This window comes from Arachis duranensis, chromosome 4, assembly GCF_000817695.3.
Source record: "Arachis duranensis cultivar V14167 chromosome 4, aradu.V14167.gnm2.J7QH, whole genome shotgun sequence".
NCBI lineage: Eukaryota > Viridiplantae > Streptophyta > Magnoliopsida > Fabales > Fabaceae > Arachis > Arachis duranensis.
The window spans coordinates 13,806,439-13,825,423 of NC_029775.3; the positions used below are offsets into that span (position 1 = coordinate 13,806,439).

At 38.4% G+C, this 18,985-nt stretch overlaps 1 protein-coding gene across 2 annotated transcripts; it reads left to right on the forward strand.

Moving 5' to 3' along the window:
- Positions 1-9,737: 9,737 nt before the first annotated feature.
- On the forward strand, positions 9,738-17,765 carry LOC107483471 (small RNA-binding protein 11, chloroplastic-like). Of its 2 annotated transcripts, XM_052260358.1 has the most exons (7): positions 9,738-10,086; positions 10,918-12,468; positions 15,561-15,654; positions 16,148-16,260; positions 16,908-16,976; positions 17,071-17,177; positions 17,265-17,765. In XM_052260358.1, exons 4-7 carry the CDS (start codon positions 16,167-16,169, stop codon positions 17,352-17,354), a joined length of 360 nt encoding a protein of 119 aa, XP_052116318.1. In that variant the 5' UTR covers positions 9,738-10,086; positions 10,918-12,468; positions 15,561-15,654; positions 16,148-16,166; the 3' UTR covers positions 17,355-17,765. The 2 variants fall into 2 exon arrangements, with proteins under 2 accessions (XP_052116318.1, XP_052116317.1); XM_052260357.1 differs by lacking the exon at positions 15,561-15,654.
- Positions 17,766-18,985: the final 1,220 nt, after the last annotated feature.

The following is an 18,985-nucleotide window of genomic DNA, read 5'->3' on the forward strand; positions in this document are numbered from 1 at the left end:
ATCCAGTGATTCTTTTGTGTCTGTCACTAACGCCCAGCCCTCAAGAGTTTGAAGCTCGTCACAGTCATTCAATCCTCGAATCCTACTCAGAATACCACAGACAAGGTTTAGACTTTCCGGATTCTCTTGAATGCCGCCATCAATTCTAGCTTATACCACGAAGATTCTGATTAAGGAATCCAAGAGATATTCACTCAATCTAAAATAGAACGGAGGTGGTTGTCAGGCACACGTTCATAGGTGAGAATGATGATGAGTGTCACCGATCATCACATTCATCAAGTTGAGGAACAAGTGATATCTTAGAATGGAAGCAAGCGTGATTGAATGAAAAACAGTAGTAATTGCATTAATCCATCAAGACACAGCAGAACTCCTCACCCCCAACCATGGGGTTTAGAGACTCATGCCGTAGAAAATACAAAAAGAAACGTGTAAAGTGTCATGAGGTACAGATACAATGTCAAAAGATCCTATTAATAGTGAACTAGTAGCCTAGGGTATACAGAAATGAGTAAATGACGTAAAAATCCACTTCCGGGGTCCACTTGGTGTGTGCTTGGGCTGAGCATTGAAGCTTTCATGGGTAGAGACTTTTTCTGGAGTTAAAGGCCAGTTTTTGTGCCAGTTTGGGCGTTTAACTCCAATTTTTGTGCTAGTTCCGGCGTTAAACGCTGGGAATTCTGAAGCTGATTTGCAATGCCGGTTTGGACCATCAAATCTCGAGCAAAGTATGGACTATTATACATTTCTGGAAAGCCCAGGATGTCTACTTTCTAACGCAATTAAGAACGCCTTAATTGGGCTTCTGTAGCTCCAAAAAATCCACTTCGAGTGCAGGGAGGTCAGAATCCAACAGCATCTGCAGTCCTTTTCAGCCTCTGAATCAGATTTTTGCTCAGGTCCCTCAATTTCAGCCAGAAATTACCTGAAATCACAGAAAAACACACAAACTCATAGTAAAGCCCAGAAAAGTGAATTTTAAATAAAAACTAATAAAAACATACTAAAAACTAACTAAAAAGTACTAAAAACATACTAAAAACAGTGCCAAAAAGCGTATAAATTATCCGCTCATCATCAGGCGAGGGCAACCATGCGTCGTGCATCAGGAATCCAAGAGATATGCGCTTGGTCTAAGGTAGAACGGAAGTGGTTGTCAATCACGCGTTCATAGGTGAGAATGATGATGAGTGTCACGGATCATCATATTCATCATGTTGAAGTGCAACGAATATCTTAGAACAAGAATAAGCTAAATTGAATAGAAAATAATAGTACTTGCATTAAAACTCGAGGTACAGCAGAGCTCCACACCCTTAATCTATGGTGTGTAGAAACTCCACCGTTGAAAATACATAAGTGATGGTCCAGGCCTGGCCGAATGGCCAGCCCCCATAAACGTGATCAAAGGATCATAAGGTAATCCAAAAATAATCTAAAGATGTCTAATACAATAGTAAAATGTCCTATTTATACTAGACTAGTTACTAGGGTTTACAGAAATAAGTAATTGATGCAGAAATCCACTTCCGGGGCCCACTTGGTGTGTGCTTGGGCTGAGCTTGAGCTTTACACGTGCAGAGACTTCTTTTGGAGTTAAACACCAAGTTGTAACATGTTTTTGGCGTTTAACTTTGGTTTGTGACGTGTTTCTGGTGTTTGACTCCAAAATGCAGCATAGAACTGGCGTTGAACGCCAGTTTGCGTCGTCTAATCTCGAATAATATATTGCTGGAAAGCTTTGGATGTCTACTTTCTAACGCCATTGAGAGCGCACCATTTGGAGTTCTGTAGCTCCAGAAAATCCATTTCGAGTGCAGGGAGGTCGGAATCTAACAACATCAGCAGTCCTTTTTCAGCAGGTCCCTCAATTTCGGCCAGAAAATACCTGAAACCACAGAAAAACACACAAACTCATAGTAAAGTCCAAAATTGTGAATTTTGCATAAAAACTAATGAAAACATCCTTAAAAGTAGCTAGATCCTACTAAAAACTACCTAAAACCAATGCCAAAAAGCGTATAAATTATCCGCTCATCAGGCACCACTCCCTTTTTCCTGACTTTGGAGGGTGCCAAAAGATTTAATCTATATTGGAATTACAACGTTTTCTCGTCAAAAATTTGACTTTCCGATGTGAATGCTAATGAACTTCTCAGTATCAATTTGTTAATGATGTTGTGGAATAAGCATCCGCTAGTTCTAAGGGACATCCTCATAAACGAGCAGGCTGCTCGGACTGCCATCAGTAAGCCTCCTACTCTTTGTGCCTTTATTTCTTTTTTGATTTCCTCATCTTACGAGTTGCCTTCTATTTTTGTTTCCCAGTTGACATGGCCGGGGAACTCGCAACTATTGCCGAGATGAAGAGGAGGCTGGCAGCATAGCTTCTAATAATAGCTAGTGGCAATATGATTTCTTCCTCCGCCACTGTTAGTCATCAAACACAACCTCAGCGGGTCAAAGAAATTGGGGAAGGGCAAGGTCTCAAGGTCCACATTATGGAGGGAGATTCTCCTACTAACTCCCCAGCTAGAAAAGATCCTAAGAACATTAGTCCGGATGATGCTGCTGCTTCTGCCCTTACCGCTTTCAGGCATGTCATGGATAAGGTATTAGGATGCTCATGCGTTGCGACTTATGTCTAGGACACAAATATGGAGATCATGAGTCTCCGCTCGGAATTCCTTTCAAATGATAAGATGATTGTTGAGGCCACCACTCATATCTAGAATCTCAATAGCTTGGTTATTGATCTTCAAGGCAAGAAGACTTTCTTGAAAAATGAAGTACAGAATTTGAAGTCAGCCTAAGCTGCTTTCGATTCAAGGGAAGGGGCCTTGAAGAAGCAAGTTATCGAGCTGATGAAAAAGATTGAGGAGCTTGAACTTTCAGTTAGGAAGGCCGAGCAGGCTACTATCGACAACGTTTTTGATGCTGAGAAGAATATTTTGGAACAAATCAAATTGAAGGCTCTCGAATTGGACGTCTTCGAAGTCGATGCTTTCAAGAAGGTTGTCGATGGGAAGGTTGTTTCAATATTGTAATTTACATACAATTTGCTTTACTTATTTTTCTAAGTGTTTTGAAGTTGGTACTTCAGAATTTGTGACACTTTTTACAGTATCTTTCTCGTTGTTTTTTCTGGACTTAACACTTATTTGTTCCCATTATATTCGGGATTAACTTATTGTTTAGCGTTTTATTATTTTATTGCTCATTGCGTGTCCTTTTTTTGTTATATTGTTTTGCCTCGAACTTTATTTTTAGTTCAATTTTGATTTTCGACGAGTAAAGGGGTGTTCCTGCGCCCAACATTGGATTCATTGTAGGACTTAGAAAAGACTTTTCAACAATTCAAATACTTATATAAAAGATTCCAAAACAAAACGTTTCTAAATACAAGTGGGGCCTTGTCAAAAATCTAGATCCCTAGGAAAAGAGTGCCCTTATTTGGCAAAGTAAAAGAAAGTTTCTCAAAAGTCTTATCATATTCTAAGAAAAGTACCTTTTCAAGTGGGTTGCATTCCAGCTTCTTGGGATTTCGGTGCCATCCAAGGTTTCTAGCTTGTATGCTCCTTTCCTCAACGTTTCCTTTACTCTAAAGGGTCCTTTTTAGGTTGACACCAGCTTACCTCGTGTTCCCGGTACCCCCGGTATCAGCCTGCCTTAGAATTAGGTCCCCTGCTTAGAAACTCTTAGGTTAGACTTTTGTGTTGTATCTCTTGGCTACCCTTTGCTTCAGGGCATGTTCTGTTAGGTAAGCCATACCCTTGACTTCGTCAATTAAGTCCAAGCTTTCATGGGTTGCCGACATTCCTAGAAGCATTTTTGGGCTTGGCTCTCCAAGCTCTACTGGGATTACTGCCTCTTCACCGTAGGTGAGTCTAAATGGAGTCTCATTGGTAGTAGAGTATACTGTAGTTCAGTATGGCCATAGCACTGACCACACCTCATCATCCCAAGAACCATGTTCATCCAATCTTTTCTTTAGCCCATTCAAAGTTACCTTGTTCGCAGCTTTGGCTTGCCAGTCTGCTAGCGGATGTTCCACTGGGGCAAATAATTGTTGGATCCGTAGGCCAAACAATAATTTTTGGAATCTCAAGTCTGTGAACTGGGTCCCATTATCTGTGACAATGGACTTAGGAATTCCGAACCTTACTATAATCTCTTTCCAGACAAATTTTTGACATTGGGCGGAGCTGATGCTAGACAATAGTGCAGCTTCGATCCATTAGGTAAAATAATATATAACAACTATAAGATATTTTACTTGACAGGCCCTTGTGGGAAAGGTCCCAATAAGTTCAACCCCAACTTAGCAAATGGCCGAGTTAGAAGGACGGATACAAGCTCATGGAGAGGTGCTGGTGGAGGTTGCTGTATTGCTGACACTTATCACGTTTCTTCATGTACTCCATGGCATCTTTGATGAGCATCGGCAGTAGTATCCAAATGACGACTTTCTGTGCCAACGATTTTCCTCCTAAGTGATGCCCACGGTAACCATCATGAACTTCATGCAATACATATATCGTTTGTCGGTCATTTAATCATTTTAATAGTGGTTGGGACACATCCTTTTGTATAATTGCCCATTTATCATAGTGTGTTTGACTGCTTTAAGCCGTAATTTCTTTGCTTCCTTGGGATTATTAGGCAAGGTCCCGTGTTCTAAATATTCACAATTTGGGTTTATCCATGTGTTGACAGTAGATGAGCAAAGGGTCCGGACATCGGGTTTCAGCACAGTGGGCTTTGTAAGTACCTCCTGTATCAGACTACAGTTTCCCGTACCAGGCTTAGTGCTTGCAAGCTTGGACAACACATCGGCTAGAGTATTCTGTTCTCTAGGTACATGCTTGATTAAAAAAAATCAAAAGATTGTACCTCTTGTTGTACTTTTTCAAGTATTGTTGCAATAACGGATCTCGTGCTTGGTATTTTTCATTAACTTGGGAGGTCACTAGCTGTGAATCGCTAAATATGGTTACCTCCAATGCTTCGACATCCTGATCTAGTGCCAATCTTGCAAGTAAAGCCTCATACTCAGCTTGATTATTTGTGATAGGAAAATCAAATTTAATGGAGGCCTCGATCACCACATATTCTCCTTTGGTTAGGATGAGGCCTGCTTCCCCATACCAGACATTGGAAGCTCCATCCACATGAAGCTCCCATATTGGTATGTCGGAATCAGGGTTTGTCATCTCAACCATGAAATTGACCATCGCTTGAGCCTTGATGGCCGAGCGTGGTTCATAACGCACATTAAATTGGGATAATTCAATACACTAATTCATCATCCGACCTGCGAGGTCAGGTTTTTGCAAAACCCCTCTTGATCGGTTGGTCAGTTCACACAATTATTAAGTAGCTTTGAAAATATTAGCGTAACCAACGTGCCAACATGAGTAACACAAAGACAAGTTTTTCAATTTTTGAGTATTGTAGCTCGGGTCCTTAAAGAAACTTGCTAATAAAGTATACTAGATGTTAATTTTTATCCTGATCTTCTAAGACCAAGGCTGAAGCCAGGGTCTTTTCAGTCACTGATAAATACAGGAGTAGAGGCTGGCTGTGCTTAGGTTTTTCCAAAATAGGAGGGGATGAGAGTAAATTTTTAAAATGCTGAAAAGCAACCTCACATTCTTCCGTTTAAGCAAAGTCAACATCTTTTCTCATCAAATTAAAAAATAGTTTGGCCTTAGTGGCGGAAGCTCCCAAGAGCCTTGACAGGACAACCAATCGACCTGTGAGCCTTTGAACCTCTTTGAGATTCTGAGGACTCAACATGTCTAAGATTGCCTGGCACTTTTTCGGGATTGACCTCTATGCCTTTGGGTAACCATGAATCCTAAGAATTTACCTCCCCAAACTTCTAAATGCATACTTTGCTGGATTCAACCTCATCCTGTGAAGTCGAAGGCAGTCAAATACTTCCTTAAGTTCTTTGATCAAGTCGGAATCTTCGTTGGTTTTTATCAGCATGCCATCAATGTATAATTCCATATTCTTTCCGATCTGTTGCTTGAAAACTTTCACCATTAACCTCTGGTATGTTGCCCCTGCATTTTTTAAACCAAAAGATATTACAATGTAGCAGTAAATCCCCTTGGGGGTGATGAAAGCTATTTTATCCTCGCCAGCTTTGTGCATTGGAATTTGGTTATACCCACTATAAGCATCCAAGAAGCTAAGTATCCGATATCCTGAGGAGAAATCAATCATATTATCTATGTTAGGCAAAGAAAAATAGTCCTTTGGGCAGGCTTTGTTCAACTATGTGTAGTCTACACACATTCGCCACTTTCCATTAGACTTTTTTACCATCACCACATTTGACAACCAAGTGGAATAAGTCAATTCTTGGATGAACCCGGCATCCAATAGTCCTTGGACTTGACTTTTGACCTCGACTGCCCAGTCGGGCGATATCTCCCGACGTTGCTGTACAATCGGCTTGAAGTTGGGATTAATAGCCAGTTGATGGGACATGAATGCAGGGTCTATTCCAGGTATATCGGTAGGTTCCTAAGCCAATAAATCAACGTTACCTCTCAAAAAATTATGAAGCTCCGATTTTAAGGGATAAGGCAGTTCTTTATTGATCATGGTGTATTTCTCTGCCTTGTCCCCGATTTGAAATTTTTTAAGGTCTCCATTTGACTCTGGCCTTAGGTTCTCCTAAATTCAGGAGTCTAAGTCAATGAGAAAGACCCCTGTGGACTCTTTAGCCTTATCTCGAAGTATAAGACTAGCTTTATTGCATTTAATTGCACGCACTCGATCTCCTCAAATCGTTGCAATCCAATTTTTTGCCGTCAAAAATTTCATGACCAAAAATTTGGTTGAGATGAACGCACACAGCTCATTGAGTGTCTTTCTCCCTAATATTACATTGTAGGCCGTAGAATCCTGAAGGACGACAAACTCGACCTGTACTACCCTTATATTGACACCTTCCCCTATAGTGAAAAAGAGGTCCACAACCCCATAAGGCTTAATATAATGATTTCTGAGCCCAACAACCCTCGAAAGATGGGGTTTTAAATGTTGATCCTTCAACCCCAGAGCATCGAATACATTTCTAAAGAGAAGGTTCGAGTCCACACCGATGTTGACGAGGATCCTTTTCACAATGCTATTACCCAATCTGGCCTTGATAACCAAGGGTTTGTCTTCATCCAACGCGGCGATCTGGAAGTCTTCTATCGTGAACTGGACTGCTGGGTGTTGGTTACTTTGAGAACTTCAGAGGTCGGGGCTTTAGCGTCCCTTTTGACAGCATTGTTGGATCTTGGCAAGCCATTCCTTCCAACCACCACGTTGACTATAACTAGGTCTCTGTCTTCCGTACTTTTTGGAGGTCTGGAGTTCTTTGAGTTTCTGATTTTTCGATCTTCATCCTCGTTATGTCGTCTTGGCGACCGTACGTGTTGGATGAATTCAGGAAGCTTACCATCCTGGATTGTTTGCTCCAAGACATCTTTCAAATCAATGCAGTCCTCAATCTTGTGACCATATAACTTGTGGTAGTCGCAATACTGGAATTTGTTTAATGATGCTTTAGGTCGGATCTGTCTTGCTTTTGGAAATATACCTCGATGAGAAACTTGCTGATAAACCTCGGCAAGTGAGGCCACTAAAGGGGTGTAGGAGGCAAACTTTTTGACCTGAAGAACTGGAGGTTTTGGGGATGAGGTTTGTCTCAAGCTCCTGCCTTTTTGAGGAGACGGTGCTAGATTCTTCCTTTTGGTGGAAATCACCTTTGAAACGTCTTCATCTCGCATGTACGCCAAAGCAATTTGGTGGATTTCTTCCATGGATTTTACATCCTTGGAAAGTGCCTATGGAAGTCTCCTTCCAACAATCCAGCAATTAAGCACAAGCATACGATCTCTGAGGTTCGCGTATTCACCTCCAAGAGCGCTTTATTGAACTGATCCAGGTAATTCCGGATACTCTCACTCACCCTTTGTTCCACTCCCAATAGGGAGATTGAGTGTTTTACTTGAGTCTTCCTGGTAGTGAAGTAGGCTAGAAATTTGACCTTGATATCGACAAAGGAGGAGATCGACCCATAAGGTAGTGTATTAAACCACACCATGGCTAGTCCCGACAATGTTATCGAAAACGCCTAGCATCGAATTGCATGATCCCTTCTAAATTCATTCTAGTCTCAAAGGCGTCAATATGCTCCTAAGGATCCGTCTTCCCATTATACTTTAAGTCCGTAGGCTTGTCAAATGTTTTGGCAATCATACTTGAAGGGCATGGGAGGCAAATGGGGTTTGCCCCCATTATGACGTGTTTTCAGGATTCTATGTACCTTTTAGACTTCTGTTGTCTCTACGACGTGGTGGAGAAAGTAAAGTCCGTCGGTGATCCCACCTTTATTTAGGGTTACCGAGATGTGGCTCCTCCTGTTCCCTGGCTGGACGACTTTGGGAACGAGATTGCCTAGACAATGAGTGTTTTTCCAACTGTCGTTTGAGCTCCAATTGGTAGCGCTCCAACTCTTGCACCTTATGTCGCATTTCTTGCATGGCATGGTAATAGTCATTTCCTAGGCCAGTGAAATGATGGGTTTTGGGGTTAATTGGTTCTTGATTTTTGTAACCTGGAGGGACTTCCTCTTGACTTGGTGTGACATCAATCTCATGTCCATCTTTTCATTGTTGATTTTTCAACAAGGTTTCTAATTGATTATAGAGTGGACCCGCCGTTCAGCCACAATTCCTGCCAAACTGGGATGCCCACAAACGATGCCAAATGTTCGTGCTCGAAGTGAGTTCACAAGCTGAAGAGGTGGAGATTGGAGATTCCAACTTTGTCAAGTGTAGAACCAGGTCAGGTAGGCAACCTACAAGACACTCTGATACTAAAGTCAATAATGTATTAGGTGGTGAAAGTCTTTTCTCGTGTGTGCTTACTTGTTGGTTGCTTTTCCCTTTTAACTTCGCCCTGTAGGGCTGCCGTTTTTTCAGCATTTAGTGCTTATTATAACGTATTATTGTCGAGATTCGATGGTTACTGACTTTGATGACATAACCGTTGTGGTATCTTCCCATTATCCCTTGAAATCGGTCATGGCCTAATCATTTCGTCGGTTATGTTCTCTTTTGTCTAAAATAAATACATCACTTAATAATATACTAAAAGATACAAATAATTTTAAAGTCTCAAACTATTATTATTATTATTATTATTATTATTATTATTATTATTATTATTATTATTTGTGGTGTTTGCAAATTTTTAGTCTTTATATAGGTCGATATTTCACGTGGATGTTGTTGAAATTATTAGTAATACTGACGGCATATTTTGCTGAAATTGGAGTTAATGTATTGTTTATTTTTTTTAAAATCAACGTGTGTTACAAATATTTTTAAGAATACAAAAATATAATTTTCTATAAAATTTACATCTAATAAAGTAATTTGTTTGACAAACATCTCTAATTTGTGCAATACACGGCTATTCTACTAGTTTAGTTATATATGGAAATGAGATTTAATTTTAAAAATATTTTGTATAAAAATATTTTTATTTATTAATTATATTTGAGTATTTTTTGTGACTATATTTGAGTATAATAATGTAAAAATAATTTTTTGTTTATTTATTATGTAAAAAAATTTATTTAAAAAAAAAACCCCGCGCATCATCGATACCAACAGTCCAACACCCATAGAAAAATTTGGGAACTTTTCAATCTCATTTGCTTCTTCCAATCACCAAAACCCAAATCTCGATTCTGGGTTCTGGTTTCTTCACTCAATGAAATGAAGCTAGAAACAGAAACACGAACACGAACATGAACCAATGATGCTGATTATGTGTTTGATACAACAAAGTTAGCAGTGGTTCCTGTTCTTCAATTTGCGACAAAGGTTACAGTAATGGCGTGGAGAAATGGGTGTGAGGAAGTGGCCCAATCGAAGCCTCTGTTCCTCACGATCTACACCGTTGTCATAATTGGAATCGTTGTTTCCTTCTTCTATGTCTTCTCTGCAATTTACTCTTCCAACAACTTGCTCTCTTCACCTTCCACTGTCTCTTCTTCCTTCTCTCGTGAGTTCCTTTCTTACTTCTTTTACTTCTGCTGCTGTTACTCCTCCTTTTACTGTTTCTCTATGCACTCTCGATCATATGTGTGTCTTTTGCTTTCTCAATAAAGGTGTGTTTGGAAAAGCAATTTTTTAAGCTGAAGAAAGAGAGTAGATGATCATAGAAATCAGTTTTCAGTTTTTTTCTTCAATTATGTAGAAGATTTGTGAAGTAAAATTTCTTTTATGCCTCTCCAGAAATCATGCCTTTGCTTGTTGCCCTGCAAGGACTTGCTAGTTTTAGCTTGAATCTGCTGTACCCTTCTGAATTTTAGGACTGTAACAATGTTGCTGTGTGCTCATCATAGTGTGTAGTGTTCTTATTGTTGGAAGTCATTTTTCTGTTATCTATTGTTGACTTGTTATATGTATAAAAATTGCAGCTTTTTGTGGCCGTGCTTGGTAGTTTTAGCTTAAATCTAGTATACCCTTTTAGCATGAAAATTCATTCTTCCCTTAAAGAAGGTTTGTTTCGTGTTACATGGGAAAGGCTAAACCCCTACATTCTGGAAGAGCTTACTTATTGTTCAAAAAGACAAAGATGATCAAATCTATCACCTCTTTAGGCTCCGATTTGCATTTTTGTGCACAACAAACAACGTTTTTCATTATAGTTCATCAATGCAATTATAATCTGTGAACTTCTTTTAGTTGAGTTGTCTTTGTCTGCTAGTAACTTAGTAACCTTCCTATTTTTGTTAATGGTGTATTGTATAAGACATTTGTGAATTCTAGCCTTGTTTTTCTTCCATGATGTTTTCAAAGGACTTTGAAAGTTGATTTCTTACTTTTCCAGATGATAATCAGCCTCCTAGGGATCAAACACTCAACATTTCCCAGCCAGAAGTGATTCATAATGTGCCCCCACCTTCTCTGACAGTCTCTATGGGATGTTCCTCCATTCGACAAAAAGATGCTCGCTTTGGAGACTTTCCGACTGACCAAAGAGCTGGTTCAGCAAAGGGTGAAAGATAATGTTGTAATAATGACCTTTGGTAACTATGCATTCATGGATTTTATTTTGACTTGGGTGAAACAATTGACAGATATGGAAGTCACTAATTTTCTTGTTGGTGAGCCATTCAAGCCTTATTTTGCTTTCTCATGCTCCTTGCTTAGATGTGCAGTGATGCCTTGCGAGAAATGCATTTCTGGTATTTACACCATCAATTGATCTTTGTAAAATGTGTTTGATATCTCCAGTTTTTGACATGGGCAGCCATATGAGCAGAGTGGATGTCGGCTGGGGGTCTCCAACATTTCATAAAATGGGAAGAGAAAAAGTTATTCTAATAGATGCCATACCGACATGGTTTGGATGAAGATGATCTTCATTTTTACTTGGTCATTCCGTTTTGAATAATATTTTAATTCCAAAAGAAGTAAAATTTGTATTGACTAGAATCTTTTCCTTTCATCTACTTTGTATGCAATGACAGAGGTTTCATTCAGTTTATTTTCCAGGTTGCTATAGCATTTATTCAGTCCCTCATTCTGATGAAAATGATATGTTGGTGAGCCTACAACATAGGAATTTTCCATTGGAGACCCTCAGAGTCGTCAAAAAAGCTGGCAAAGTAATGGAAAGAAATGCTGCTAGCTGATGACAAGATATGGGATCAGAATGGCTTTAATGATTTCGTACGCAAAAGCCTAGGACCATCGGTTGGTGCATTTGATGGAAATCTGAAGCTGGGAATTTTGCCTGCAAGTATTTTCTGTAGTGGCCATACATATACAGACATACGCCCTTCATGTACTGCAGGCTATGTATCAGCAGCAACATTTCAATATGGAGGCACTGAAACCATGCTTTTCCATGATCCACCAGAATACTATAATCCTCCAGGTACTCAGTTGACGACGAGGTAGGAGCATCCAGCAGCGTTTGGAGAACAAGATGTCTTCCATTAGTTGATCCGCCTGGGGTGGGCTACCGGTAGCTTCTCGGGTCGGGTTGGATAACCTAACCCATGACCCCAAAAAAAAGAGCTGACATGTGAAGCAGATTCGGATAAGGAAGAGACTATAGCTTATCAAATAATGAAGAAATACCCCACCCCGTTTCTCTCACACTCTGGAACAGTGGAACCTGACCCAAAACCCAGCCAGCCACCATCACCGTCCCTCATCGCCGAACTTTTCTCCTCCGGTACAGGGTACTGTCGCCGCCGGTGGGGACAAAGCGTGGGTGCCGACGCACTCTTCTCTTCGCCACCGCACGAAGGACGCGTGCTCTCTCTCTGTGTCCGAGGCCAGCATCCCTCTTCGTGCCGTCTGTTGCTCTCTGTCCGAGGTCACTTCCCCTCCTCCGTTGCCATCACTTCCCATTCCTCTGCCGCCGCCAGTAAACACTGCTGCTTCAGTTTATTTTCGCTTGTTTTGTTCTTTTGTTTGGTTTTCTGATTTCTGATTGAGTTTGTTAATTTCTGCTTATTTTGAGTTACTGAATTTCTGAGATGCACCTTCATCCCTCCCCTGCTTCTTCAGTTTTCTTTTTGGGAGTTAATTGCTGTTCTCTGGATTTCATTATGTTGATTGACGATTGTTGTTTTTCTGGGTTAGTTGTTATTTTCTAAGTTAGTTTTTTCGTTGTTCCCTGACTGGATTGTTGTTATTTTGTTCTGACTAATGGGTTAATTATGGTTGATTATTGGTAATTTTCTGAGTTATTTTTTGTGCTATTGTTCTAATTCTCAGTTAATTTATTAGTTGTTAGCTTGTTTGTGAGTGAAATTAGTTAAACTTAAAAACTTGTTTGTTATTGTTGTTTCTTCTGGTGGCGGATAAGTGTTATCCTTTATGTGCTTCACTGCATTGTCAAGTTTTGTTATATTCATTCTGATTTCTGAGTTGTTTGGTTACTGATTTTTCTGATTCTAGCGTGTTAATAGTGTTTTGCTGGGAATAAGTGTGTCAATATGTAATTGAGGTACTTGTGCTCTTCATTGGATCCGGCTCTGATTGATGCTGTAAGAAGAAAAAGGCATCAACTGGTTAACCAAGCTTTTTAATGAAATTTTAAGGTTAAAGAAGATGCCTGACAAGTGGAGAAAGAGTATTTTGGTATCTATCTATAAGAATAAGGGAAATATATAAAATTGCGGAAATTATAGAGGGATTAAACTTATGAGTCATACTATGAAAATATGGAAAAGGGTGATAGAACGGAGGTTGAGAAAAGAGACACAAGTAACAGAAAACCAATTTAGATTTATGCTAGGCAAATCTATCACTGAAGCGATATACTTATTAAGAAGGATGATGGAGAGGTATCGTAGTAATAAAAGGGATCTACATATCGTGTTTATTGATTTTGAAAAAGCGTATGATAGGGTATCAAGAGAGGTCTTATGGAAGATTTTAGAAAAGATGAGAATAAGGATCGCATATATTCGGGCAATTAAAGACATGTATGATGGGGTCACAATTAGTGTGAAGACTCAAGGTGGTGTGACAGAGGAATTCTCTATTGGTATAGGATTGCACCAGAGATCATCCTTAAGTCCATACCTTTTCACATTAGTCTTGGAAGTACTCACAAAGCACATCCAAGAGCCTGTGCCATGGTGCATGCTTTTTGGCGATGATATCGCCTTATGGGAGAGTCAAGGGAAGACCTAAATAAGAAGTTGGAGTTATGGAGAGAAGCTTTAGAAGTGTATGGTCTGCGCATAAGCCGTAGCAAGACGGAATATATGGAATGTATGTTCAGTCTGAGAAGGGAAAACCCCAATATAGAGGTGAAGATTGGAGAAAGCATCCTACGAAAAGTTAAAAGATTTAAGTATCTTGGGTGCATCATATAGGATAATGGAGAGATTGAACAGGATGTAAATCATAGGATCTAAGCAGGTTGGTCAAAATGGCGGAGTGCATTTGGTTTTATATGCGACAAAAAAGTGCATCTAAAACTTAAAGGTAAATTCTATCGCACCGCTATAAGACCGGCTATGCTGTATGGTACAGAGTGTTGGGCGGCTAAAGGGGAACATGAACATAAGCTGAGTGTGATAGAGATGAAGATGTTGAGATGGATGAGTAGTCATACGCGAGTGGATAAAATAATGAATAAAGATATAAGGGAGAGAGTTGGAGTAGCACCCATTGTGAAAAAGATGGTTGAATCGCGTTTCAGGTAGTTTGGACATGTGAGAAGAAGACCGATAGAACATCCAGTCAGGAGGGTGGATGAGATGGAAGATGGTCAAAGGACGAAAGGCAGAGAAAGACCTAAGAAGACCATCCATGAGGTGGTCAAACGAGATCTACATGTAAACGATCTCTCTGTAGACATGATACATGATAGAGCACAATGACATCGTTTGATTCATGTAGTCGACCCCACTTAGTGGGACAAAGTTTTGTTATTGTTTGTTTGTTTGATTGATCCGGCTCTGATATTTTTGGAAAATAATTTTTTTATAATAGAAAAAAATCTGTTTTCAAAACTGATAAGCTTTGCTGTGCCAATGTTGCAAAATACATAGCATCATCTAAAGCTGACAAGAAAATTGTTGAAAAGTCTTGAATTATATGAACCTGTGTTAGGTTTGCTTAGTAGCATATATGACTTAATGTTAGTTTCCTTAATAGTGTACTTTATATGGGAATGCCTTAATTAGTCCGAAGAATATCAAATAATTGATCTTAGCTAATAGTGAACACTTGTGTTAGTTTACTTTGTGATGATTATGATTTATGATGAGAGCATATATGTGCATTTTGATTTTTTTAAATATAAACTTTGATGTTTAAACTAACTATCAGAAAAAATCAGGAATTGATTGTTGTTTTCGTTCAGCTTTAATTATTGTTGATTGTTGTTAATTTTTTTAGTTAATTTTGTACTATTGTTCTAATTCTGAGTTAATTTCTTAGTTGTTGGCTTGTTGTTGATTATAAATTAATTAGAAATTTTTTATTTTAACAATGAAATATAATGTTCATTTTAAAAATTTTAATTATTTTATTTTATTTTTAATTAAATCGGTTCAACCACAATTTGACTTTGGTTAGACTATTGAACTATTGAACCAATCACTCGACTGGTTCATTGACCGGTTTAGGTCTCACAACTTTGGTTTTAGTTTAGGACTTGGGTTTTTGTGTTTTCTTCATTAACCTATGATAACCTTTCTTTCTTTTTTGGTCCACTAACCTTTTCTTGGTCATAACCTATAATAATCTACAAGGACAAACATGACTAATTTATAATTTTTAAAAGACAAATTTGATTAAAAAAATCTCTCAAAAACTAATTTAGAAGACTAATTTAAAAAACGAGTGATCTTTTAGGGACTAATTTGACCATTTATTCAACCCTATATTAGTTTGCTTTACCCATTATCCTCTTGCCCCTGGGCCCAGGCCCAGGCCCAGGCCCAAGCGTTGATCTGTTTTGTCTTTCTCTGAATGAGGCTTCTCGGCTCTTGCTAGCTGACCTCGCTTCCCTTCTTCTCCGCGGCGGCCTACTCTCTTTTCTGCTTAACAGCTGCCTCCTCTTCTCCCCTCTGCCGCCTCCTCTCCACCGGTCTGCTCCGCCTCTCTGCCTCTACCTCTGTTTTTTTGTTTTTGCTGCTACACTGTTTTAATTTTTATTGTTAATCAAGTGCTAATGTTGCTGCTGCTATCGTTGTATTGTTGTTGGTCCTGCTGTTGCTAAATTGCTGACTAAATTATTGATAAAATTTCTGATCACATTATTGATCAAATTAGGTTGTTATGTTCAATCCTTTTTTTTTCCTGGTCATATTATGGTATATACAATCTTTGTTGAGGGTGCCTAAATGCTTATGCCACAGCATTTGCAAAAATAGTAGATACAAAAGCTTTAGATTGGGATTTTGATAATAAAATTTAATATTAGCTTTGTTATTTATGATGGTTGATAATAAAATTTAGTATTAACTTTGTTTATTTTTTATTTGGTACTTGAGATTAGTTACATGAGATTTTGGTGGATAATTTTGGATTTTTTTTATGAATTGTAATAATTGAATATAAATTATTTTGTTGAGTGACAGTTGAAGTTGAAGCTGAAGCATGGAGGGTCTGCGGCAAATATGGTGTCAACAGCACCGGTCTCTTTCTCAGCTTCTTTTCCTCCGATCAATTTCTTCCAAGATTTTTGTCAAAGGTACATAGCTACACACACCCTTTTCGTTTTCCTGGGACTCTCCCTCTCTTGTGTAGTATCATTATTACTATTTGCAAACTTGAGTACCAAAAATTTAGTTTGATTTTTTCAATAGTCTGCTAATTTGAGCTGTTTTCTTGATTATCTTAAAGTTCTGTTCAAGCAATTGCTTTTACTATGGACATTTGAATAACTGCAGAGCACGGCTGGTTATTCCTGCTATTGGTTTTAGCATTGGATTCAAATGGATTGATTCAACATTGGGGGTTTATACTTAATGAAATCTGTTTTGCACATCATTGCTGTAAACGATGATTTCAGAAATAGAAGTAAAGCAAATGGTCCCAGAGCAATTAGAAAAAGGAAATAATAGCATATTACAATGCAACTAAGTAGTTGCAGCCGCCAGCCGCCTTTGAGTAGGAATCAAGCAATAACTTGCATTACTTTAGATTGTGGTATATGGAAAAAGGTTTAGTTTGAGTACAATTTAGCCATCTTAATGCCAATCCTGTTTAGCGTATATGATTTAATGATTTCTTTATTTATTACTATTATAGAAGTGTTTGATTTGCCTTTGCCCCGAATTTTAAGTTCTCTCGTTTTGCTGTTGCTGTGACATGAACTGAATGAAAATCTTGGTGCAGGTTTAGCATTTTCTACCACAAAAGAGAAATTAGCTGAAGCCTTTTCAGAATATGACAATGTCCTAAATGGTATGTTCTTCTTCTATTGTCACTACAAGCATTGAACATGAATGTCCCATATTAAAATCTTAATGTACCTGTAAATGTCATTTCCCTTTTCCAGCTGATATAGTACTGAACAAAGCCAAGAACAGATCTAAGGGTTTTGGATATGTGACCTTTGCTAAGGAGGAAGAAGCCCGCAAGGCACAAATGGCTATGAATGGAAAGGCAAGAATCTAGTACCTTTATTTTTCTCTTCTGTGAAATGCCAAAATTCATAAATGAATCAACCCTTTACTTTTTCTTTTGTTGCAGATATTGCATGGACGTGTTCTGTACGTGGATATGGAACCAAATAAGAAACCAGAAAAATCATCTTTTGACAAGGCAACTACTGATGGTTGATTTGATCCTCAGTGATGCTTTGCATAACCACTAATTATTCTGACTCACAAGGGGGAACTTGATACATTCCAAGCCTAAGATTAAATTGTGAATTTAGTAGAATTCTCTTTAGAGTTAGCAACTGGCTTGAACATAATGTATCAGAATGGGACCTTAAACATGAGAAGAAGGAGCTGCATCTCCTCTCAGTGTTTTGCATATAACAATGTTGTTTTGTTCACATTGTATAAGTTCTCTCTATTTTGATCCACCAATGATGTTAAGCGTGGTAGTGGTCACATTCACACCTAGTAACGGGTCCCTGGTTGCTAATCATGCTTGTTGAGAAGCAAATTTTTATGTAAACACCTTTGCAAAGCATGGCATGCTCGTAAAGGATGAGATCTCAATAAATCTCTGTTTATTTTCCTAGTAGTCATGCCTGTCACTTTAAAATTGACTTTATTTCACTATTATGCATACTAAAAAGTCGCTTGAGCAATTAAAATATATGTTTAATTTGAGAGACTGTATCGGTTATTATATGATGAGGTTAAAATACAATTTATTGTATCCGGATTGGGCGTTATATAATATGCTGAAACTTAAGAGAATTTTGTAAACTTATTTCCATACAATTTTGCGTGAGTAAAATTGTTACACTCGTTTTTCCGAGAAGTTTTACAAAACCAAAAAAGATAATGCATATCCAATTAAAAGGGTCTGTCTAAAATCAGCCCAACTCTTTTGAGCTTATTTGATGCACCATTAAATTTGAAGCGTTAGATTAAATTGATAAACGATCTAATGGTTTATATTTAAATTATTATTAATTTAATAAAAATTACACTTAAAGACAACAACTTTTTTGATATTTTAAATTGGCCCAATATAAAAGTTTAGAACCAAACCCTTCTTTGCTGCAGCTATGCGCCCCTGCCTCTTCCCTCCACCCACTTTCTCCGTCTTCTTCCTCAAACAATGAACCTCCGTTTCTTCTTCTACACCCTTTCGGTCTACCTTCTTCTTTTTAGCGATGTCCCTCCGCTTCTTTCTCTACTCAATGTCCTCTACCTTCTTCCACAACGACTCCATTTCGTTTTTCTTCTCAAATTTCTCAAACCTTTTTAGGGTTTTGGTCAAAATAGGTTGAACTTTAGTGGAGCCTCGAGTTGGGAACAAGTTCCGTATCGGTCGGAAAATTGGTAGCGGATCCTTTGGAGATATTTATCTTGGTGAGCTTTCTTTCCTCTCTCTTTTTATTTGTTTTTTTTTGTGCATGTTTGAACTTCGAATTTCTGAAATTTCCGATTAAGTTTTTCAGATTAATTCATTTTAAAAATTTTGTGTAGGTAACAATATTCAGACAAATGAAGAGGTTGCAATTAAGTTTGTGAGTACTCTGATCAATCTTTTATTGACTCTGTTATGGTGTTGTGAAAATTGTTGGTTGGATTTAGATCTAATTGATTATTGAATACCCGTGAGCTATCAACAGTGAGTGGAATAGATTCAAAATGTATGTTGATGATAATATATATAACATTGATGTGACACTGAATGTGCAGAAACTAGTAGATGTATTGGGTATATATTTTGTGCAATATGTTGGCTCCTCATGTTGCTTATGTCTTGTACCTCTTTTTTGTTAC

Coding starts and splice junctions, on each gene's coding strand:
- LOC107483471 (XM_052260358.1), top strand. CDS start 16,167: ATGGAGGGTCTGCGGCAAATATGGTGTCAACAGCACCGGTCTCTTTCT. Junction 16,977..17,070: donor ATATGACAATGTCCTAAATG/GTATGTTCTTCT, acceptor TCCCTTTTCCAG/CTGATATAGTACTGAACAAA. Junction 17,178..17,264: donor AAATGGCTATGAATGGAAAG/GCAAGAATCTAG, acceptor CTTTTGTTGCAG/ATATTGCATGGACGTGTTCT.